The sequence below is a fragment of the Copadichromis virginalis genome, linkage group LG19, assembly GCF_057382275.1.
Source record: "Copadichromis virginalis isolate Kocher_CV1m ecotype Utaka linkage group LG19, C_Virginalis_male_GT1.1, whole genome shotgun sequence".
Taxonomy (NCBI): Eukaryota; Metazoa; Chordata; class Actinopteri; order Cichliformes; family Cichlidae; genus Copadichromis; species Copadichromis virginalis.
This window is the reverse complement of record NC_140636.1, coordinates 21,365,620-21,389,120: the sequence shown is the minus strand read 5'-3', so window position 1 is coordinate 21,389,120 and position 23,501 is coordinate 21,365,620. Positions and strand designations below refer to the sequence as shown.

At 41.1% G+C, this 23,501-nt stretch overlaps 2 protein-coding genes across 2 annotated transcripts in view; both read right to left on the bottom strand.

Moving 5' to 3' along the window:
* Positions 1-1,653: 1,653 nt before the first annotated feature.
* On the bottom strand, positions 1,654-4,305 carry LOC146686000 (uncharacterized). Its single transcript, XM_085442299.1, has 2 exons — positions 3,671-4,305; positions 1,654-3,097 (listed from the first exon to the last, which is right to left on the bottom strand). Exons 1-2 carry the CDS (start codon positions 4,103-4,105, stop codon positions 1,982-1,984), a joined length of 1,551 nt encoding a protein of 516 aa, XP_085298425.1. The 5' UTR covers positions 4,106-4,305; the 3' UTR covers positions 1,654-1,981.
* A 3,734-nt stretch (positions 4,306-8,039) lies between these two features.
* LOC146685999 (uncharacterized) overlaps positions 8,040-23,501 on the bottom strand; it is a 53,035-nt gene continuing 37,573 nt past the window's right edge. The window contains exons 141-194 of the mRNA XM_085442296.1: positions 23,256-23,455; positions 23,045-23,157; positions 22,786-22,892; positions 22,410-22,577; positions 21,996-22,195; positions 21,785-21,897; positions 21,526-21,632; positions 21,151-21,318; positions 20,737-20,936; positions 20,526-20,638; positions 20,273-20,379; positions 19,988-20,164; positions 19,534-19,742; positions 19,342-19,436; positions 19,209-19,234; positions 18,990-19,011; positions 18,869-18,896; positions 18,676-18,760; positions 18,409-18,555; positions 18,110-18,321; positions 17,919-18,022; positions 17,711-17,829; positions 17,441-17,608; positions 17,026-17,225; positions 16,815-16,927; positions 16,556-16,662; positions 16,180-16,347; positions 15,764-15,963; positions 15,553-15,665; positions 15,294-15,400; positions 14,919-15,086; positions 14,505-14,704; positions 14,294-14,406; positions 14,041-14,147; positions 13,756-13,932; positions 13,302-13,510; positions 13,110-13,204; positions 12,977-13,002; positions 12,763-12,784; positions 12,642-12,669; positions 12,449-12,533; positions 12,182-12,328; positions 11,883-12,094; positions 11,692-11,795; positions 11,484-11,602; positions 11,214-11,381; positions 10,798-10,997; positions 10,587-10,699; positions 10,328-10,434; positions 9,952-10,119; positions 9,536-9,735; positions 9,325-9,437; positions 9,072-9,178; positions 8,040-8,963 (exon numbers count right to left, since the gene is read on the bottom strand). Of these exons, the coding sequence (XP_085298422.1) occupies positions 8,787-8,963; positions 9,072-9,178; positions 9,325-9,437; positions 9,536-9,735; positions 9,952-10,119; positions 10,328-10,434; positions 10,587-10,699; positions 10,798-10,997; positions 11,214-11,381; positions 11,484-11,602; positions 11,692-11,795; positions 11,883-12,094; positions 12,182-12,328; positions 12,449-12,533; positions 12,642-12,669; positions 12,763-12,784; positions 12,977-13,002; positions 13,110-13,204; positions 13,302-13,510; positions 13,756-13,932; positions 14,041-14,147; positions 14,294-14,406; positions 14,505-14,704; positions 14,919-15,086; positions 15,294-15,400; positions 15,553-15,665; positions 15,764-15,963; positions 16,180-16,347; positions 16,556-16,662; positions 16,815-16,927; positions 17,026-17,225; positions 17,441-17,608; positions 17,711-17,829; positions 17,919-18,022; positions 18,110-18,321; positions 18,409-18,555; positions 18,676-18,760; positions 18,869-18,896; positions 18,990-19,011; positions 19,209-19,234; positions 19,342-19,436; positions 19,534-19,742; positions 19,988-20,164; positions 20,273-20,379; positions 20,526-20,638; positions 20,737-20,936; positions 21,151-21,318; positions 21,526-21,632; positions 21,785-21,897; positions 21,996-22,195; positions 22,410-22,577; positions 22,786-22,892; positions 23,045-23,157; positions 23,256-23,455 (7,161 nt within the window). The 3' untranslated portion in view covers positions 8,040-8,786. The remainder of the gene's footprint in view (positions 8,964-9,071; positions 9,179-9,324; positions 9,438-9,535; positions 9,736-9,951; positions 10,120-10,327; positions 10,435-10,586; positions 10,700-10,797; positions 10,998-11,213; positions 11,382-11,483; positions 11,603-11,691; positions 11,796-11,882; positions 12,095-12,181; positions 12,329-12,448; positions 12,534-12,641; positions 12,670-12,762; positions 12,785-12,976; positions 13,003-13,109; positions 13,205-13,301; positions 13,511-13,755; positions 13,933-14,040; positions 14,148-14,293; positions 14,407-14,504; positions 14,705-14,918; positions 15,087-15,293; positions 15,401-15,552; positions 15,666-15,763; positions 15,964-16,179; positions 16,348-16,555; positions 16,663-16,814; positions 16,928-17,025; positions 17,226-17,440; positions 17,609-17,710; positions 17,830-17,918; positions 18,023-18,109; positions 18,322-18,408; positions 18,556-18,675; positions 18,761-18,868; positions 18,897-18,989; positions 19,012-19,208; positions 19,235-19,341; positions 19,437-19,533; positions 19,743-19,987; positions 20,165-20,272; positions 20,380-20,525; positions 20,639-20,736; positions 20,937-21,150; positions 21,319-21,525; positions 21,633-21,784; positions 21,898-21,995; positions 22,196-22,409; positions 22,578-22,785; positions 22,893-23,044; positions 23,158-23,255; positions 23,456-23,501) is intronic.

The following is a 23,501-nucleotide window of genomic DNA, read 5'->3' as shown; positions in this document are numbered from 1 at the left end:
TAATAATGCCAAAAGATTAGCTCCAAGGGCTGTAAAAGTCTTAGGTTTGTGTTTATAAAGAACATGTTTTTTCAAGTCGAGAAAACTCAAGTAAAAAAGTTAAAGGCAACCTTTGCAAAAATACCAACAGTTGTGACTTTTTTTAGAATGTAAAATAAAATCTAATCACATTAATTGAATAAAATTGTGACAAATTTTTAGGGGACTTAGGAACATTTTATGTTGACATTTATGATTTTGCATTTCTGTGAAAAAATGTAGAATGAGAAATTTCACTCAAATATAATAAGCTAAGTGACACTTTACAGTTTCTCTTATGCTAACAGTTTGACTGTACATCTGATCATATTTTTGTCTTATTCAGACTCCACAGTGTTACGTTCAGTGGAATTAGACCAGGCCAGCATCTCCACACAACCCCCTGAGCCACATCTGCACTCAGTCCACACACAGTGGGAGGATCCTTCGCAACAAGACCATCAATACTGCAACAGGTCTCGCAGAAAAGATGTGTAGGATAAGATGACTCAGTGTGATGAAGTTGCATATTTCATTCTTCAAAATGATGCAGACGCTTTGCTGTACACTGGGATAGCCTTAGAAACATTTAACACACTTGTGTCGACACTGGAAGGATATGACAACAATGAATTTACCATGCATGTCCGAGATCAAGTCCTCATGACACTTATGAAATTAAAGAGTAACCGTGTAATAGGTGACCTAAGCCGCCAGTTTCATATATCACAAAGCATGGCCAGCAAGATCATCTCACACTGGTTAGACAAGCTGGAGGAAGTTCTCCGACCATTAATTCCATGGCTGCCAAAAGAAACTATTCAAGCAACTATGCCTGAAGCCTTCAAGAAGAACTTTCCAAATAGTACATGCATTATAGACTGCAGTGAGACCCTTTTACAGAAACCCAGAAATCTGGGCTCAAGAGGGGAATCATACAGCCATTATTATTCACACAACACAGTCAAATATTTGGTTGCTGTTGCACCATGTGGACTAATCATGTTTGTGTCTGCGGCATATGGCGGCCGATGTAGTGACAAATTTATCACAATGGACTCTGGAATATTAACATACCTAAAACCTGGTGATGAAGTCATGGCAGATAGAGGTTTTACAATTAAAGACTTACTCTTTGAGAGAAAAGTTAGATTAGTAATACCCGCTTTCACAAAAAAACGTAGACAGCTAACTGAGGAACAGGTAACATACACACGTCGGATTGCAAATGTAAGAATTCATGTTGAAAGAGCAATCAGACGCTTGAAAGTCTACAAAATACTTTCACAAATTGTTCCTATAAGCATGGCTCCTAAAGTAGACAAGATACTGAGAATATGTGCTGCTCTAGTGAACTTAAGAGAGGATCTCATTCGTGATACACAATAATTGTGTATGTTATGAACAATTGTGGACTCGGGGATATTAAGATGGTTACTCAGGACATAAAGTTGCGTAGTGTAATGTAATTATTTTAAAATTTGATGTACATATATGTAGAGAGTAAATAATTCCAGGTCTCACTTTTTTATCTTGTGTTCTAGATGAAAGGTTATGTGATACAGTGTGTGTGTGCGTATGTATGTATGTATGTATGTATGTATGTGTATATATAAAACAATTGCAATCAATCAATTGAACAATTATTACTTTTTTATTCAACCACAATGTGATAAATTTCTTAAATGAAAAAAAAATGTTTTTCTCAAATCTACAATAATTAGTTGTGCATTCTTGACATTTTTTTGTGTTGGAAGATTACAGAAATACAGAACTATTCACAACATTTAATGTTGTCAGTTTGTCATTCATTTCCCACCATATGTTACAACTACGTACATTTTAGTTGTATTGAAATATTTAACAGATTTCATATTGAATGTCTCCTTTCATTCACAAGACAGAGACCAAACTCTGCAGACATGTTGGTGTCTGACTGTCCCATTTATAGTTGTAACATGTATTAAAGCTTGCCCATTATCTTCAAGTATCTCTCATTTAACTGAAACCGTCCTGCTGCATACTCCTCTACAAGTCGAGGTAAGAAATATGAGAAGTAAAACCCTCTCAAGCGTTTTACTTGTTCCTTTACAAATGCTTCATCATATTGCACTGTAAATGAAACATGCTCAGTAGGTGTCCAGATCACAAGTGTGGCAGTCTTGAGCCCTGTGCAAAACATTGTAAGTTGCACTTGCATGTAATAGCCTCTGCTGCCAGTTTTCTGCAGCTGCAGTTCTCCATCTACCAGTTTGATATCGCTGCATTTCTGGGTAAGCTGCTCCGTGAGTGAAGGATAAGTCTGCACAGGACATTTTATTTCTAGAAGCACATCTGAGTCAATGACCCCGTCAGGACTCGCAGAGAGCCATGGCTCCTGGATGCTGATAACACTACCCATGTGAAGGATGTTCATACCCTGTTCTTTCAGCTGATGACAAGCTTTAACTTCATTTTCTTTACCATAGTTTGTTTCATAATTCCCACGAAAGGAAGGGTACATGTGCTCAGATAAAAATTTGTCATTTTTTGTGGTGGCACGTACTGGAACTTTTTTAGCAGAGCTTGCTGTAAGTCTGATTTTCCTGCAGTTGTGCCACAAATCAGATGCACTTTGCTCTTTTGTTTCTTCTTGTAATTGTTCTGCTTGCTCTTCAGAAACTTGAATGTATGCCTGGTAGAATGCCCTGCATGGATTACAGCTTAGTTTGTAACTGTGTGCTTGGTGTGGCTGAAAAAATTGCTCATCAACTTTACTGTTGCGGTGAGGACCTGCAGATGGCGAGGCATTGTAACACTTTCCAATTAATGTGTTCTTGAGGAGGAAAAGTGGCTTCACTGGTGCTTTGCTAACACTGTCAATAAAGTCTTGATGTGTAAGGTGATATGGTGTGTTAGGGAGAGATTGTGTCACTGCAGTCCGGGAGTTCACATCGTACTGCTGCTCTGCCCTGTGATGTCTGAAGTTTATCTGGCTTAGACGTTTAGGTTCAAGGTTCTTTGCTGTCCCTGCATTCCACCTGCGCTGCTCGTCTGTACACGCAAGCCCTGTCTTTCCACTGATCGCAGCATTCTGCACCTGTAACAAACATTAATAGTTTTTTCTCACTGTCAATACTCAAGATTTAACATAACGAGGAAGTTTACACTAACAAAAGCAGTACACGGTTGGTGTCCTGCATGTTATAGATATGACCCTGGGTCAATACACCTGAATCATATCCAAAACAGATATAAACACTGGCAAAGTCACCCATATTATCCATTTCATATTAATAGTCAGTTACTTTTTGATGCAGAAATATACATCCACAGTCTAATTTTTTTCAAAGTAGTGTGTGTGTACAAATATACATATATATAAACAAACATGTATTATACTACTCTGTGTCACTTCTTATAACTATAGTTTTTCTTGTCTTGTAAATTTGACCTTAATGTTCAGTCTTTTATTTTTTTTATATTTTATCTTCATGTGATTGTACAGCATACAGCCCACACAAAGTTAACGAGTGGCTTTCACATGTAAACAGTGCTCCACCTAATACTTGGCTAGATGGCAGTAGCGTGACTCCTTAATCACAGCCTTTGACCAGTCCAGTGTTTCTGTTTCAGTGATTTAAACATTGTGATATCCAGATAAGTGATATACCTTCCACAGAATAGCAGCCGCATGGCTACATGATCTCCCTAATCCGGCGATACAGGAACAGCCGACTGTCTCCACTACTCCACTTTCTCTTAGCATTGCCCATGCTAAGTGTTTCGCTTGATTAATACTCTGGCTCGGCTCTACAGCTGCTTTAAGAAAAATAAAGTCGCCTTGTTTGTTGAGCAGTACTTTATCAATTTTGTTGCTGTGCAGGTAATTATACGCCTCGGTGCTCTTGTAATTACGTAATTCCTCGCCATCAACGCCTTCGGAAAATACAAGGTAATTAATAATGTCGATGTAGCTAACATCGGGCCATAGTTTCATGTCATCTACCCACTCCGTGAGAAGTGACGGGTGAGGCACTGTAACTGAACTGTCCTCGCTGCTTTTTAAAACATCTTTACTGTGTATCCACCTTCGATGTGTTGCCATTTACTCCAGGTAAAACAAACTGCAGTGAGAGAAATCTTTATCAACAGTGAAGGTGTAACCCCGCAACTGTCAACAACAGCGCAAGCGGAAGTAAAAAACCGGCTTCCGCTATGAATCGGGGTAATGGCGCGAAATCAGAAATACTGTGGATATTTACTAGAGAAACTTGAGTACACAAACCCGCTTCCTCCCCCTAGTGGGGTGGTGGAGCTACTGCACCCCAGCAGTGGCAGCACAGTCCTATTAGTTTTTAAATGAATGGGGAAAAGTCCACCAATGATGATATTCCCAGGAGAGTATGCACGGAGAAAACTATTCTGTCCTAAAGAGGAGTGAAACACACTCATGACAAATAACCACATTAAAAACATCATGGATACGCACAGGTAGAACATTTACATGTGTCTATCTTCTCTTTTCAGTATGACCAGGTTCCTGTACAGCAGCTATATAAAAAACTTCTACTCGTTTATCATTTGCATCATCAGATTGTTTCTGTAACGCAATCCAAATGAGTTCCTCTTTAATCTTCCAAACACGAAAAGACCAAGATGATTTGAATTTGTCACAGACAATGATGTCTAGGTTTTAGTTTCAACATGTTAAAATAAATTAAAAACATTTTTTCCAAGTTTTTCTAAATGATAATACATAACATATTCAAACAGGAGTAGAAATAGGCATAAATACGGTGGCCCTGAGAGGCCAAACGGACTGCAACTTCAGAAAACACTTGCAAAAAGAAAAATGCTGCAAAAAGAAAAATGTTGCAAAAAGAAAAATACCTGCAAAAAGAAAAATGCTGCTGAAAGAAAAATACCTGCAAAAAGAAAAATGCTTCAAAAAGAAAAATACCTGGAAAAAGAAAAACACCTGCAAAAAGAAAAACGCTGCTCTTGCTCTTGACGAAGGCGGTCGCACTTTTCTCCTCTCCTCCTCTCCCTTAGCTTCCCTGCTTAGCCTCTTATGTCCTTGTCTAGTCTCGTGTTTTTTGTATTACTTTTCCCTGGAACATTCTCTCACAGTCTGTTCTCTAAAACGTAAAAGAGGAATTATGGATTGGATCAACTGGTCTCTGGGCTTGGGTGAGCCTGAGTGCTGAAGATATCTACCTATTTGGAACCATGGTAACAGGGTTCTGACAGATCGGAGCTGGCTTGGCCCTGACTTATCGAAGAATTAAGAAAGCGAAACCGGCTGTTCAAACCCCCACAAGGCTGCCCGCTGGGATTGGAACAATGGGAGAGGCGTGAGTTTCTCAAAATGGGCTCATTGAGTGCAGCACGGATAAGATCTTGGAGAGGCTACAGCTGCTGTGAATACTCAGAATAAGATCTCTGACTGCAGGCTGGATACATCTCGGAAGGGCTAGCTCGGAATAACATCTCTGGGCGCTTGAGAGAGATTGAGAGACCAGTGTTGGACTGTAGAACTGCTTTGAAATTCATATGAGCTGTTCGCACTAAAGTAAAAAGCACCATCACTTCATGCGGATACCCCTTTGGCGCCAGCTGCGGTCTCAAGGCTGGAGCTGAACAACAACACCCTGATAACGACTGTGTTTAGTCTGTTCCTTCCCATTCCATGCAAGGCCACCTGGGTTGGCTGGAAGACTGTTTACTTAGCCTAGCAGGGCGAAGGACACTGTCTCAGCTGAACTCTGGACACGCACACACATACATATACACTGATATGCACACACTCATCCCCCCTCCCTTTCCAAACGCCTTTGACGCTTATTCCCTTCCGATGCTGACGGTGGATCAAGGAGGCCAGCGCACGCAGGCCCGCATGTACTGTCTAATTCGGCGGTCTCTCACCCTTTACCCACCCCTGTTGCTTGTCATGTGTTTCTTTGGTGTATTAACAATTTTTTTTCATGTGCTATGTGCAGAGGTGTTTTTTACTGTTCTCAAACTGATCTCCCTGTTGGAGCTCAGTCTGGGGGGAGTTTTTTTTTTTTCTCCTTATCTTTCCTCATGTGGTGCATTTTCCATTGTTATATGATGTTTTGTGTAACGTATGTATGGTCGGAGGGTAAGATGGCGCTGCCATTGCGTGCAATAGGTCGGCAGCCTTAACATGAAATTTCCCCTTGTGGGACTAATAAAGGTATATCAAATCAAATCAAATAATCATTCAATAATAATCATTACTCAGTCAAATATTATGAACGCAAAGAACTGGTTTCAAAAACTAAAGGAAGAAACAGCAATTAGTTCTGATCTAATCTGCTCAACAAATCCAGAAACGATGGGGAAAAAGAGAAGAAATACTCCACAATAAACTTAGTTTTAAATGGTTGCTGTTAGCATTTGCACGCATTTAATAAAATAAATCATGTGCATTTAAATGAATGGTATATTTATGGTTTTGGAAAGTAAACTTGAACATGACAAGAACAGAAACAAAAAAAGAGTTTAAGTCACCTCTGCAGTCACCACATATAAATACAATAGGACATCATGTTTGCACTGAAGCACCGCAGCAATTTCCTAATGTTGTAAACCTGCTCAACATTTGGCAATAAACCCCATTCTGATTCTGATTCTGATCTTTGGGATTTTGTTGAACAGGAAATTCACATCATGTTGACACATCTGCAAAAGTTACATGATGCTGCCAAGTTCTCTGGGGAATATTTCCTTGGTGAATTTGTGCAATTAAGTATTGAGGCAGTAAGGGAGGATTCAGGCTCACCTGGTCCAGCCCTAACTATATGCTTTAAGAAATAACCATGCTCATCTCTCCAGTGGTGACATAGAGGCCAAGTGTCAGAAATCACCTGCCTGATTCAGTTCCCTTTTTATAAAGGGATATTTTTTACCAACTGTATTTGAATAATATGCAAAATGCATTTTATTTGCATTGTAAATATTTTTGCTGTATTGAGGCAGTTCTGAAAGAGGTCCAACCAGTATTAGCAAGCTGTACTCAGAGAGCATATTGTACATTTATTTTATAACATTTATAATGTGCTTAAATGGTTGTAAATGAGAACACTTGGTTTTAGTTGTTTTTTCTGATTTTAAAAAAGCATCTATGTCATTAAGCTGATAAAAGAAAAAAAATGGAATTTTGTCCGAGGCCTTTTTCTTCTTTAGCATTTTGTCCCTTACATGCAAAAAATTGAAAAGTACTTCTGGGTATTTGTTCCACTTTAATCATGCATTTCCATCCAGGAATTAATTTCCATCTAGGGAGTGGTCCAGGGTGACAATGTCTCGATTCACAGGGCACGGTGTTTACAATGTCCATGAATGGTTCATTCACTGAGTTCGGGGACTAGTGCCAAGTTAAGTAACAAGGACACCTGCTATACCTTCTCCCTTTCATGCAAGCTCAGCATGCTGTGACTGAATGACACACGCACATTGCCTTTTTTTATTTTACAGATTGCACATCCTTGATTCCTCTTTTTGACCCCTCTCCTTGCATTTCAGAGCCTCCTGCAGAGATGGAAGCAGAGGAGGTGAGGAAGATATCCTACAAGAGGACTTGAGGAAACAGGCATTTAACAAAATGAGGCATCTTTGCTTTGTAGCTTCATTTCTAAGTGTTGTCAGTTCAATATGACGTTTGGCACAGCTGTACCATAAACTGTGTTCTTATAACCCAACAACACCTATAGTTGGCATTTGCTGTTAAAGAAGTAACAGTTCTCCAAACTTAAAGTCACAATGTATGTATAAACATACGGAAAGTGACCACAATTAGAATCATAATCAAAACACCAAATTATTGAATATATTTAATTCAATTCAATTCAATTCAATTTATATAGCACCAAATCAGAACAACAGTCACCTCAAAGTGCTTTATATTGTAAGGTAGGCCCTACAATAATACATACAGAGAAAAACCCAACAATCAAATGACCCCCTACGAGCGAGCACTTTGTTTTTGTTTTGTTTTTGTGTTGGTTTTTTTTTTTTTTTTTTTTTTGCCTGTCCCGTTTGGTTCTTTTACCATCAGAATTATTGTCTAAAGGCGAAGAAAGATGCCCAACGGATTTACTTTACCAAATGGACCCTCCCAGCCGTGCTGTAATGGTCTATTTGATTCACCTTTTATTGTTTATTTTATTTTTTATTTTCACTTGCTAGATACGGGACAGACTTGAATGATGAAAAGAGAGGGGAGAAAGAAAGAGGGAAAGAAAAACAGCGGAGAAGAGGGACGGGGATAAAGGGCAAAAAACAAAAACCAACAAAATAAGCAGACAAAAAATACATATATCAATCACCTGGATCACCTGTTGAGAATGAAACAAGAAAACAAGCAGAAGAAAATGAGAGCAATAGAATAAACAACATCATGATGATTTATGTGAATATAACAGTAAATGCTATTTATTAAACGTTATTGTGTAAGATCGACAGCGCACAGTGTGCTTTGAGGGAGGAGCCAAAAAGGGTGTCGTTTGTGTCTGTGAGCACCCGTGTGTACACCTGTGAGCATGAACGCGCTTGTTTTTAAAAGGTTCCTTCATGTAATAATCTGCTAGAGAGTGTGGGGGAGCCACTGCCCCGTCCTCCAGGGCATGAAGCAGGTATGGAGGAGATCAAAACTCCAGACATCCAGAGGCCCCCAGAACACAAGAGACCAAGGAAGACCAACAGAGGGGCAGCCGCGCCACTGTCCCAGAAAGAGCTGATGAGAGTCCCAGATGAGGGCTCACTCAGCAGCCGCGCTTTGCAAGAGCCTGGAAGAATTGGTTGAGCTTCTCATAATCACAGGTCTCTGTCAAGCTTCTCAACACCTCCTTTACAAAACATGCGTCATTTAAAGCTCCACTTTTTGGATCTAGGATTAGATCAGCCTTCTGCGATGGTGAAAGAACGTCCAGAACTGCCAGCTATGGATACAAAAAAGTAGAATTCATGAAATGCATGTCTTTTGTATGATTTCCAGAATTTTGCTTTGCTATTCTCAAGAAAGACAGGAAGAGTAATATGAAGATTACCGTAGAGATGTTGAAGTCTTTGAGGTCAGAGTATGATGTATATTGGATCAATGGACCCAGATTTGCTTTAACCCATTGGGCATCACTCTCATTTTGTTGCCTGCAAGCTAAGACATGCAGACAAAAGTTAGGATGTGCTCAATTTAGCAAGGTTTGTGACTGGTAGACATGAAAGAATTTAAGTTTTTTGTCTGAGTGCTTTTCTAGACATTTCACACTGGAAAGCACATAACGCACCCTATGTCTGCCCTACCTGGCTCATTGATGGCATTGTCAGCATTTCTTAGGTAGCCCAGCAGACCATGTGTGATCTCTTGCCGTCTGTACAGTGGCATCTCCTGGATAACTAAAGCCAACCCACTCACACTGCAACAGTTGAAAGAAAACATTCTCATGCTGTTCTTTGTCACTATTGTCATTTTCTGTTACACCAAAATCTTGATTGCTCCAAGAAAGCTACTCACATGACTTGGTAGTTTGTGCAGCTGATTTTTGTGGTTGCGTTTATGAGCATTTCTGGAGTAAAACTGGCAAGGATAGGAATCAGTTTCACATGGAACCAAAGTTCATAGTCGTTTGTCGTGAAAGTGGAGAAATGTGGACTGATGATGATGAAGGTCATATTCATGACCCGATCTCTCACAACAGGCTGGAAATGTGGGCTCTGTCATGTCAAAGTGGAAAAAGACATAAGCAAATGTGAGATTGCATGTTGGAAGTACACTCATACAACATGGTACAAAGGCTGTAACCATTTGTTTTCTAAGATACAATAGCCAACAATGGATGTAGCGGTTGAGACCGATGTTTTATTCTGTATTTACTTCTGGAATCAAATATCCGCATTGTCCTCCTTCACCCTTTTAGGAGGCTAGCCTACCTGTCCATTGGCTGTCAGCTGTGTCAGGAATTCATCCACATTTTTTAGAGCGTTGCCCTGTTCAAGTTGTTCAAACACAAGATCAATAAAATCTGTGTTATTTGAGGCTCCAGAGCTCAGTAGCAGCTGTGCCACCTCAGAGGGATTGAGCGTCGACAACAATCCAGCCTACAACAGGGAATCAACATAATATCAGACAGCAGTAATGACCAATGCTGTGGGTAAAGGATTACAGTTTGCAACCAAAGAAAGTGTGCTCTATGATTTGCTTGTACTTTTTGATATGGCAAAATAAACTCCTGTGTTTGTCTTCTTAAGTCTACAATTTTGTTTTCCTGCTCTTAAGGGAGGACTAGAAGTGCAATGTAGGGCTTACCGTAGAGATGTTGAAGTCTTTGAGGTCAGAGTACGCTGTATATTGGACGAATGGACCCAGATTTGCTTTAACCCATTGGGCATCACTCTCATTTTGTTGCCTGCAAGCTAAGGCATGCAAACAAAAGTTAGGATGTGCTCAATTTAGGAAGGTTTCTGACTGGTAGACATGAAAGAATTTGTGGGCAAGTTTTTTGTCTGAGTGCTTTTCAAGACATTTCACACTGGAAAGCACATAACGCACCCTATGTCTGCCCTACCTGGCTCATTGATGGCATTTTCAGCATTTCTTAGATAGCCCAGCAGACCATGTGTGATCTCTTGCCGTCTGTACAGTGGCATCTCCTGGATAACTAAAGCCAACCCACTCACACTGCAACAGTTGAAAGAAAACGTTCTCATGCTGTTCTTTGTCACTATTGTCATTTTCATTTGCAACAAAATCTTGATTGCTCCAAGAAAGCTACTCACATGACTTGGTAGTTTGTGCAGCTGATTTTTGTGGTTGTGTTTATCAGCATTTCTGGAGTAAAACTGGCAAGGATAGGAATCAGTTTCACATGGAACCAAAGTTCATAGTCGTTTGTCGTGAAAGTGGAGAAATGTGGACTGATGATGATGAAGGTCGTATTCATGACCCGATCTCTCACAACAGGCTGGAAAATTGGCATCTGTGAAATTGAGGTGGAAAAGAAGCTAAGCAATACAGAGACTGCATGTTGCAAATGTACTCATACAACATGGTACAAAGGCTGCAAGCAATTCTTTTCTATGATAGACTCCTTGAAGACTTGTGTAGCGGTTTAGCAAATGTCTTATTCTGTCTTATCCTGCTGGAATAAAACACCAGGATTGTCCTCCTTCACCCTTTTAGAAGCCTAGCATACCTGTCCATTGGCTGTCAGTTGTGTGAGGAATCCATCCACATTTTTTAGAGCGTTGCCCTCTTGCAGTCGCTCAAACACACGATCAATCAAATCTGTGTTATTGGAGGCTCCCAAACTCAGTACCAGCTGTGCCATCTGAGAAGGACTAAAGACTGACAACAATTCAGCCTACAAAAGAGAACCAGCATAATATAAGACAGCAGTCATGGAAATGTTCTGGGTAAAAGAATTCCGTTTACAGGAAGATGTACATCTGCAGTTGGCACTCACAGTGGACAAATTAGGATTGAAGGCTTGCAAGTCCTGCACAGTTGCAAAATCAGAGAAGTCGCCAAGGTTTGCCTTTAGCCACGCTTGGCTCCCCGTGATAGATGAGACACAGCCAGGATCTGCAGAAAAAGCAAGAAAGTTATTGACAGGGTAATATACCACATGTTGTCATGGAAAAACCAAAGTGAGCTTTAGTTTCTCCTTTTACCTGTTGAGTCATTTCTTGACAAGAACGGTTTGATGAAGTGAGTGAAGACTGCTTGCTGTGTGTCTCTGTCCATGGATGCCTTTTGGCTTCCAAATGCCTGAATGCTACATTTGAGAGAAAGCTTTCAACATCTAAACTTCTAGTCAACTGCAAGTTTGCAGAATAGAGCAATATGTCTCATATTTACTTACACAGTCTGGTATGTCTGGCAGCTGAAGTTTTTGGAGCTAAGGCAAAATAGGAAGTTGAAAGATGGAACGGCCAGAAACGGACGGATCTTTGTTTTGAACCAGCTGGTAATGAACTCCTCACTCTGTAGTTGTGCCTGGTTGAAGTTGTCAATTCTCACTTCTCCAAGAGCCTCGAGCACATTTGACGAGGTCGGGTAAGTGTTGTTGCTGGCCTTGAATTGGCAGAAAAATAATTGTAGCTGGACCCAAACTTCACGCAGGGAAACGGCAATATTGTGAAAATGTGATTTTGTACTTACCATGTTAGCAAATGTCTCAAGGGCCTGGTCCAGTACAGCAGAGGCTTTTTGGAAGAAAAGCTTCCAGACTTCTACTGGGTATATGTTTTGGCTTTTCAGTGTGCAGTTCAGCAGTGTGACCAAATTGCTGGATGTGAGATAGGGAGCCTTGAAAAAGAAAATTGACAAAGAATACAGCCATTTTGTCAGAGCTCATGGAGATTTGTCTCAGAACCATAATGGGGCAAAATCTATGTTCTGTTTTTGGAGTTTAAAAAGGAATCTTACAGAGGAACAGGCATGTTCTGTGATGGTGAAATTGCACAGGGCTGCCGAGGAATTGCCAGCTGACAGGATTTGTTCAAGTTTTGAACTGTGGAAAAAACACAATAAATTGAAATCCAATGTCCCCTTAATTGCACTGTGTTAACGAATTTTACCTAGACAGAATCAACATTGAACAAAACGGCATTTCACCCACCCATCAACTCCATCACAAATGAGATTCACTGTGAAAAGAGAATGGTTGTGTGTCAGATAATAGTCCTTCAGAATGCATTTATATCCTTAGAGTTGAAATGTCTACTTTTAGACAGACTCACCATGAACTGGGGTCACCTTGCACTGAAGACAAAGAAAATATGATTGTTAGTATAGTGGAAACATCTTCTTCAAGTGTAAATACCTTGACTTTGTCACAGTTGGCCCAATTAGTGTGCCAAACCTGGATCAAATATTGGATAACCCATGCAAGACACCCCCCCCCCCCCCCCCCCGACACACACACACACACACACCCCAAAAAACTAATCTTACCACAAAGGAAGCTGGAACTGAGCAGCCTGTTTGGGAAGAAAAAGAAAGGAAACAAATCAATGGAGTAGTCATTACAGTGCTGGTACTGGGCTTTTGAGAAAAGTTTAGTCAGGAAAGCCTATTTGCCACATACGTGGGAATGTGTCCTGGAGGTACTGCTTGCTTGATCTCACGCCCTGTGAAAGGTCCAGTGGCAATGCTGCCAAACTCTGCGCAAGACCATCGTATCTAAAGGAAGAAAAGAATTCATTGTGACTTGTCAGGAGCCTCAGCTTGGCATTGTGCACACCCAAATGTCTAACTGTGGATATCAGAAATATCTTACATAGCCTGGTAGGATTCACAGGTGATGTTACTGGGGATCACCCGCAAGCTGCTAGGAAGGATGCTCGCCATCACAGGAACCAAATAAACCTGGAACCACTGTTGATAGTCTTCTGGCTGAAAGTCTTTAAGCTGAGGAGCAAGGGCTGTCAAGGTAAGGTTCAAAATGGTGTCTCGCACATCTGGATTTTGGATGAAGGTGACATTTCTCTGAAAAGAGAAGGGGATCATAATAAGGTCAGAGAGGAAGTCCTGAAGTCTTTGTGGAAATGTGGAGGTGAGGGGGAGCTTATCTAAACTAAATCTTTGTACTTCTGTACAGCAGGGATGCCTCAAGGCATGAAGCATATCAGAAATGGATCATTTTGAGTTAAACACTTGAACAGGCTTATGAAAGAACACTGTTAACATTTGTTGATGTTTGCACTGAGGTAAGGTTACCAAGGAGAATTCACCTGCTTGTTGATGTTTGCAAAAGCCTGGAAGAATTGGTTGAGCTGCTCATAATCACTGGTCTCTGTCAAGCTTGTCAACACCTCCCTTACAACATTTGCATTGTTTAAAGCACCACTGTTTGGATCTAGGATTAGTTCAGCCTTCTGCGATGGTGAAAGAACATCCAGAACTGTCAGCTATGGATACAAAAAAGTAGAATTCATGAAATGCATGTCTTTTGTATAATTTCCAGAATTTTGCTTTGCTATTCTCAAGAAAGACAGGAAGAGTAATATGAAGATTACCGTAGAGATGTTGAAGTCTTTGAGGTCAGAGTACGCTGAATATTGGATGAATGGACCCAGATTTGCTTTAACCCATTGGGCATCGCTCTCATTTTGTTGCCTGCAAGCTAAGACATGCAGACAAAAGTTAAGATGTGCTCAATTTAGGAAGGTTTCTGACTGGTAGACATGAAAGAATTTAAGTTTTTTGTCTGAGTGCTTTTCTAGACATTTCACACTGGAAAGCACATAACACACCCTATGTCTGCCCTACCTGGCTCATTGATGGCATTGTCAGCATTTCTTAGGTAGCCCAGCAGACCATGTGTGATCTCTTGCCGTCTGTACAGTGGCATCTCCTGGATAACTAAAGCCAACCCACTCACACTGCAACAGTTGAAAGAAAACGTTCTCATGCTGTTCTTTGTCACTATTGTCATTTTCTGTTACAACAAAATCTTGATTGCTCCAAGAAAGCTACTCACATGACTTGGTAGTTCGTGCAGCTGATGGTTGTGGTTGTGTTTATCAGCATTTCTGGAGTAAAACTGGCAAGGATAGGAATCAGTTTCACATGGAACCAAAGTTCATAGTCGTTTGTCGTGAAAGTGGAGAAATGTGGACTGATGATGATGAAGGTCGTATTCATGACCCGATCTCTCACAACAGGCTGGAAATGTGGGGTCTGTCATATTAAAGTGGAAAAAGACATAAGCAAATGTGAGATTGCATGTTGGAAGTACACTCATACAACATGGTACAAAGGCTGTAACCATTTGTTTTCTAAGATACAATAGCCAACAATGGATGTAGCGGTTGAGACCGATGTTTTATTCTGTTTACTTCTGGAATCAAATATCCGCATTGTCCTCCTTCACCCTTTTAGGAGGCTAGCCTACCTGTCCATTGGCTGTCAGCTGTGTCAGGAATTCATCCACATTTTTTAGAGCGTTGCCCTGTTCAAGTTGTTCAAACACAAGATCAATAAAATCTGTGTTATTTGAGGCTCCAGAGCTCAGTAGCAGCTGTGCCACCTCAGAGGGATTGAGCGTCGACAACAATCCAGCCTACAACAGGGAATCAACATAATATCAGACAGCAGTAATGACCAATGCTGTGGGTAAAGGATTACAGTTTGCAACCAAAGAAAGTGTGTTCTATGATTTGCTTGTATTTTTTATATGGCAAAATAAACTCCTGTGTTTGTCTTCTTAAGTCTACAATTTTGTTTTCCTGTTCTTAAGGGAGGACTAGAAGTGCAATGTAGGGCTTACCGTAGAGATGTTGAAGTCTTTGAGGTCAGAGTACGCTGTATATTGGACGAATGGACCCAGCTTTGCTTTAACCCATTGGGCATCACTCTCATTTTGTTGCCTGCAAGCTAAGGCATGCAAACAAAAGTTAGGATGTGCTCAATTTAGGAAAGTTTCTGACAGGTAGACATGAAAGAATTTGTGGGCAAGTTTTTTGTCTGAGTGCTTTTCAAGACATTTCACACTGGAAAGCACATAACGCACCCTATGTCTGCCCTACCTGGCTCATTGATGGCATTGTCAGCATTTCTTAGGTAGCCCAGCAGACCATGTGTGATCTCTTGCCGTCTGTACAGTGGCATCTCCTGGATAACTAAAGCCAACCCACTCACACTGCAACAGTTGAAAGAAAACGTTCTCATGCTGTTCTTTGTCACTATTGTCATTTTCATTTGCAACAAAATCTTGATTGCTCCAAGAAAGCTACTCACATGACTTGGTAGTTCGTGCAGATGATGGTTGTGGTTGTGTTTATGAGCATTTCTGGAGTAAAACTGGCAAGGATAGGAATCAGTTTCACATGGAACCAAAGTTCATAGTCGTTTGTCGTGAAAGTGGAGAAATGTGGACTGATGATGATGAAGGTCGTATTCATGACCCGATCTCTCACAACAGGCTGGAAATGTGGGGTCTGTCATATTAAAGTGGAAAAAGACATAAGCAAATGTGAGATTGCATGTTGGAAGTACACCCATACAACATGGTACAAAGGCTGTAACCATTTGTTTTCTAAGATACAATAGCCAACAATGGATGTAGCGGTTGAGACCGATGTTTTATTCTGTATTTACTTCTGGAATCAAATATCCGCATTGTCCTCCTTCACCCTTTTAGGAGGCTAGCCTACCTGTCCATTGGCTGTCAGCTGTGTCAGGAATTCATCCACATTTTTTAGAGCGTTGCCCTGTTCAAGTTGTTCAAACACAAGATCAATAAAATCTGTGTTATTTGAGGCTCCAGAGCTCAGTAGCAGCTGTGCCACCTCAGAGGGATTGAGCGTCGACAACAATCCAGCCTACAACAGGGAATCAACATAATATCAGACAGCAGTAATGACCAATGCTGTGGGTAAAGGATTACAGTTTGCAACCAAAGAAAGTGTGCTCTATGATTTGCTTGTACTTTTTGATATGGCAAAATAAACTCCTGTGTTTGTCTTCTTAAGTCTACAATTTTGTTTTCCTGCTCTTAAGGGAGGACTAGAAGTGCAATGTAGGGCTTACCGTAGAGATGTTGAAGTCTTTGAGGTCAGAGTACGCTGTATATTGGACGAATGGACCCAGATTTGCTTTAACCCATTGGGCATCACTCTCATTTTGTTGCCTGCAAGCTAAGGCATGCAAACAAAAGTTAGGATGTGCTCAATTTAGGAAGGTTTCTGACTGGTAGACATGAAAGAATTTGTGGGCAAGTTTTTTGTCTGAGTGCTTTTCAAGACATTTCACACTGGAAAGCACATAACGCACCCTATGTCTGCCCTACCTGGCTCATTGATGGCATTTTCAGCATTTCTTAGATAGCCCAGCAGACCATGTGTGATCTCTTGCCGTCTGTACAGTGGCATCTCCTGGATAACTAAAGCCAACCCACTCACACTGCAACAGTTGAAAGAAAACGTTCTCATGCTGTTCTTTGTCACTATTGTCATTTTCATTTGCAACAAAATCTTGATTGCTCCAAGAAAGCTACTCACATGACTTGGTAGTTTGTGCAGCTGATTTTTGTGGTTGTGTTTATCAGCATTTCTGGAGTAAAACTGGCAAGGATAGGAATCAGTTTCACATGGAACCAAAGTTCATAGTCGTTTGTCGTGAAAGTGGAGAAATGTGGACTGATGATGATGAAGGTCGTATTCATGACCCGATCTCTCACAACAGGCTGGAAAATTGGCATCTGTGAAATTGAGGTGGAAAAGAACTAAGCAATACAGAGACTGCATGTTGCAAATGTACTCATACAACATGGTACAAAGGCTGCAAGCAATTCTTTTCTATGATAGACTCCTTGAAGACTTGTGTAGCGGTTTAGCAAATGTCTTATTCTGTCTTATCCTGCTGGAATAAAACACCAGGATTGTCCTCCTTCACCCTTTTAGAAGCCTAGCATACCTGTCCATTGGCTGTCAGTTGTGTGAGGAATCCATCCACGTTTTTTAGAGCGTTGCCCTCTTGCAGTCGCTCAAACACACGATCAATCAAATCTGTGTTATTGGAGGCTCCCAAACTCAGTACCAGCTGTGCCATCTGAGAAGGACTAAAGACTGACAACAATTCAGCCTACAAAAGAGAACCAGCATAATATCAGACAGCAGTCATGGAAATGTTCTGGGTAAAAGAATTCCGTTTACAGGAAGATGTACATCTGCAGTTGGCACTCACAGTGGACAAATTAGGATTGAAGGCTTGCAAGTCCTGCACAGTTGCAAAATCAGAGAAGTCGCCAAGGTTTGCCTTTAGCCACGCTTGGCTCCCCGTGATAGATGAGACACAGCCAGGATCTGCAGAAAAAGCAAGAAAGTTATTGACAGGGTAATATACCACATGTTGTCATGGAAAAACCAAAGTGAGCTTGAGTTTCTCCTTTTACCTGTTGAGTCATTTCTTGACAAGAACGGTTTGATGAAGTGAGTGAAGACTGCTTGCTGTGTGTCTCTGTCCATGGATGCCTTTTGGCTTCCAAATGCCTGAATGCTACATTTGAGAGAAAGCTTTCAACATCTAAACTTCTAGTCAACTGCAAGTTTGCAGAATAGAGCAATATGTCTCATATTTACTTACACAGTCTGGTATGTCTGGCAGCTGAAGTTTTTGGAGCTAAGGCAAAATAGGAAGTTGAAAGATGGAACGGCCAGAAACGGACGGATCTTTGTTTTGAACCAGCTGGTAATGAACTCCTCACTCTGTAGTTGTGCCTGGTTGAAGTTGTCAATTCTCACTTCTCCAAGAGCCTCGAGCACATTTGACGAGGTCGGGTAAGTGTTGTTGCTGGCCTTGAATTGGCAGAAAAATAATTGTAGCTGGACCCAAACTTCACGCAGGGAAACGGCAATATTGTGAAAATGTGATTTTGTACTTACCATGTTAGCAAATGTCTCAAGGGCCTGGTCCAGTACAGCAGAGGCTTTTTGGAAGAAAAGCTTCCAGACTTCTACTGGGTATATGTTTTGGCTTTTCAGTGTGCAGTTCAGCAGTGTGACCAAGTTGCTGGATGTGAGATAGGGAGCCTTGAAAAAGAAAATTGACAAAGAATACAGCCATTTTGTCAGAGCTCATGGAGATTTGTCTCAGAACCATAATGGGGCAAAATCTATGTTCTGTTTTTGGAGTTTAAAAAGGAATCTTACAGAGGAACAGGCATGTTCTGTGATGGTGAAATTGCACAGGGCTGCCGAGGAATTGCCAGCTGACAGGATTTGTTCAAGCTTTGAACTGTGGAAAAAACACAATAAATTGAAATCCAATGCCCCCTTATTTGCACTGTGTTAACGAATTTTACCTAGACAGAATCAACATTGAACAAAACGGCATTTCACCCACCCATCAACTCCATCACAAATGAGATTCACTGTGAAAAGAGAATGGTTGTGTGTCAGATAATAGTCCTTCAGAATGCATTTATATCCTTTGAGTTGAAATGTCTACTTTTAGACAGACTTACCATGAACTGGGGTCACCTTGCACTGAAGACAAAGAAAATATGATTGTTAGTATAGTGGAAACATCTTCTTCAAGTGTAAATACCTTGACTTTGTCACAGTTGGCCCAATTAGTGTGCCAAACCTGGATCAAATATTGGATAACCCATGCAAGACACCCCCCCCCACACACACACACCCCAACACACACACACACACACCCCCCAAAAAACTAATCTTACCACAAAGGAAGCTGGAACTGAGCAGCCTGTTTGGGAAGAAAAAGAAAGGAAACAAATCAATGGAGTAGTCATTACAGTGCTGGTACTGGGCTTTTGAGAAAAGTTTAGTCAGGAAAGCCTATTTGCCACATACGTGGGAATGTGTCCTGGAGGTACTGCTTGCTTGATCTCACGCCCTGTGAAAGGTCCAGTGGCAATGCTGCCAAACTCTGCGCAAGACCATCGTATCTAAAGGAAGAAAAGAATTCATTGTGACTTGTCAGGAGCCTCAGCTTGGCATTGTGCACACCCAAATGTCTAACTGTGGATATCAGAAATATCTTACATAGCCTGGTAGGATTCACAGGTGATGTTACTGGGGATCACCCGCAAGCTGCTAGGAAGGATGCTCGCCATCACAGGAACCAAATAAACCTGGAACCACTGTTGATAGTCTTCTGGCTGAAAGTCTTTAAGCTGAGGAGCAAGGGCTGTCAAGGTCAGGTTCAAAATGGTGTCTCGCACATCTGGATTTTGGATGAAGGTGACATTTCTCTGAAAAGAGAAGGGGATCATAATAAGGTCAGAGAGGAAGTCCTGAAGTCTTTGTGGAAATGTGGAGGTGAGGGGGAGCTTATCTAAACTAAATCTTTGTACTTCTGTACAGCAGGGATGCCTCAAGGCATGAAGCATATCAGAAATGGATCATTTTGAGTTAAACACTTGAGCAGGCTTATGAAAGAACACTGTTAACATTTGTTGATGTTTGCACTGAGGTAAGGTTACCAATGAGAATTCACCTGCTTGTTGATGTTTGCAAAAGCCTGGAAGAATTGGTTGAGCTGCTCATAATCACTGGTCTCTGTCAAGCTTGTCAACACCTCCCTTACAACATGTGCATCGTTTAAAGCACCACTGTTTGGATCTAGGATTAGTTCAGCCTTCTGCGATGGTGAAAGAACGTCCAGAACTGTCAGCTATGGATACAAAAAAGTAGAATTCATGAAATGCATGTCTTTTGTATAATTTCCAGAATTTTGCTTTGCTATTCTCAAGAAAGACAGGAAGAGTAATATGAAGATTACCGTAGAGATGTTGAAGTCTTTGAGGTCAGAGTACGCTGAATATTGGATGAATGGACCCAGATTTGCTTTAACCCATTGGGCATCGCTCTCATTTTGTTGCCTGCAAGCTAAGACACGCAGACAAAACTTAAGATGTGCTCAATTTAGGAAGGTTTCTGACTGGTAGACATGAAAGAATTTAAGTTTTTTGTCTGAGTGCTTTTCTAGACATTTCACACTGGAAAGCACATAACACACCCTATGTCTGCCCTACCTGGCTCATTGATGGCATTGTCAGCATTTCTTAGGTAGCCCAGCAGACCATGTGTGATCTCTTGCCGTCTGTACAGTGGCATGTCCTGGATAACTAAAGCCAACCCACTCACACTGCAACAGTTGAAAGAAAACGTTCTCATGCTGTTCTTTGTCACTATTGTCATTTTCTGTTACACCAAAATCTTGATTGCTCCAAGAAAGCTACTCACATGACTTGGTAGTTCGTGCAGCTGATGGTTGTGGTTGTGTTTATCAGCATTTCTGGAGTAAAACTGGCAAGGATAGGAATCAGTTTCACATGGAACCAAAGTTCATAGTCGTTTGTCGTGAAAGTGGAGAAATGTGGACTGATGATGATGAAGGTCGTATTCATGACCCGATCTCTCACAACAGGCTGGAAATGTGGGGTCTGTCATATTAAAGTGGAAAAAGACATAAGCAAATGTGAGATTGCATGTTGGAAGTACACTCATACAACATGGTACAAAGGCTGTAACCATTTGTTTTCTAAGATACAATAGCCAACAATGGATGTAGCGGTTGAGACCGATGTTTTATTCTGTTTACTTCTGGAATCAAATATCCGCATTGTCCTCCTTCACCCTTTTAGGAGGCTAGCCTACCTGTCCATTGGCTGTCAGCTGTGTCAGGAATTCATCCACATTTTTTAGAGCGTTGCCCTGTTCAAGTTGTTCAAACACAAGATCAATAAAATCTGTGTTATTTGAGGCTCCAGAGCTCAGTAGCAGCTGTGCCACCTCAGAGGGATTGAGCGTTGACAACAATCCAGCCTACAACAAGGAATCAACATAATATCAGACAGCAGTAATGACCAATGCTGTGGGTAAAGGATTACAGTTTGCAACCAAAGAAAGTGTGTTCTATGATTTGCTTGTATTTTTTATATAGCAAAATAAACTCCTGTGTTTGTCTTCTTAAGTCTACAATTTTGTTTTCCTGCTCTTAAGGGAGGACTAGAAGTGCAATGTAGGGCTTACCGTAGAGATGTTGAAGTCTTTGAGGTCAGAGTACGCTGTATATTGGACGAATGGACCCAGCTTTGCTTTAACCCATTGGGCATCACTCTCATTTTGTTGCCTGCAAGCTAAGGCATGCAAACAAAAGTTAGGATGTGCTCAATTTAGGAAAGTTTCTGACAGGTAGACATGAAAGAATTTGTGGGCAAGTTTTTTGTCTGAGTGCTTTTCAAGACATTTCACACTGGAAAGCACATAACGCACCCTATGTTTGCCCTACCTGGCTCATTGATGGCATTGTCAGCATTTCTTAGGTAGCCCAGCAGACCATGTGTGATCTCTTGCCGTCTGTACAGTGGCATCTCCTGGATAACTAAAGCCAACCCACTCACACTGCAACAGTTGAAAGAAAACGTTCTCATGCTGTTCTTTGTCACTATTGTCATTTTCATTTGCAACAAAATCTTGATTGCTCCAAGAAAGCTACTCACATGACTTGGTAGTTTGTGCAGCTGATGGTTGTGGTTGTGTTTATCAGCATTTCTGGAGTAAAACTGGCAAGGATAGGAATCAGTTTCACATGGAACCAAAGTTCATAGTCGTTTGTCGTGAAAGTGGAGAAATGTGGACTGATGATGATGAAGGTCGTATTCATGACCCGATCTCTCACAACAGGCTGGAAATGTGGGGTCTGTCATATTAAAGTGGAAAAAGACATAAGCAAATCTGAGATTGCATGTTGGAAGTACACCCATACAACATGGTACAAAGGCTGTAACCATTTGTTTTCTAAGATACAATAGCCAACAATGGATGTAGCGGTTGAGACCGATGTTTTATTCTGTTTACTTCTGGAATCAAATATCCGCATTGTCCTCCTTCACCCTTTTAGGAGGCTAGCCTACCTGTCCATTGGCTGTCAGCTGTGTCAGGAATTCATCCACATTTTTTAGAGCGTTGCCCTGTTCAAGTTGTTCAAACACAAGATCAATAAAATCTGTGTTATTTGAGGCTCCAGAGCTCAGTAGCAGCTGTGCCACCTCAGAGGGATTGAGCGTCGACAACAATCCAGCCTACAACAGGGAATCAACATAATATCAGACAGCAGTAATGACCAATGCTGTGGGTAAAGGATTACAGTTTGCAACCAAAGAAAGTGTGCTCTATGATTTGCTTGTACTTTTTGATATGGCAAAATAAACTCCTGTGTTTGTCTTCTTAAGTCTACAATTTTGTTTTCCTGCTCTTAAGGGAGGACTAGAAGTGCAATGTAGGGCTTACCGTAGAGATGTTGAAGTCTTTGAGGTCAGAGTACGCTGTATATTGGACGAATGGACCCAGATTTGCTTTAACCCATTGGGCATCACTCTCATTTTGTTGCCTGCAAGCTAAGGCATGCAAACAAAAGTTAGGATGTGCTCAATTTAGGAAGGTTTCTGACTGGTAGACATGAAAGAATTTGTGGGCAAGTTTTTTGTCTGAGTGCTTTTCAAGACATTTCACACTGGAAAGCACATAACGCACCCTATGTCTGCCCTACCTGGCTCATTGATGGCATTTTCAGCATTTCTTAGATAGCCCAGCAGACCATGTGTGATCTCTTGCCGTCTGTACAGTGGCATCTCCTGGATAACTAAAGCCAACCCACTCACACTGCAACAGTTGAAAGAAAACGTTCTCATGCTGTTCTTTGTCACTATTGTCATTTTCATTTGCAACAAAATCTTGATTGCTCCAAGAAAGCTACTCACATGACTTGGTAGTTTGTGCAGCTGATTTTTGTGGTTGTGTTTATCAGCATTTCTGGAGTAAAACTGGCAAGGATAGGAATCAGTTTCACATGGAACCAAAGTTCATAGTCGTTTGTCGTGAAAGTGGAGAAATGTGGACTGATGATGATGAAGGTCGTATTCATGACCCGATCTCTCACAACAGGCTGGAAAATTGGCATCTGTGAAATTGAGGTGGAAAAGAAGCTAAGCAATACAGAGACTGCA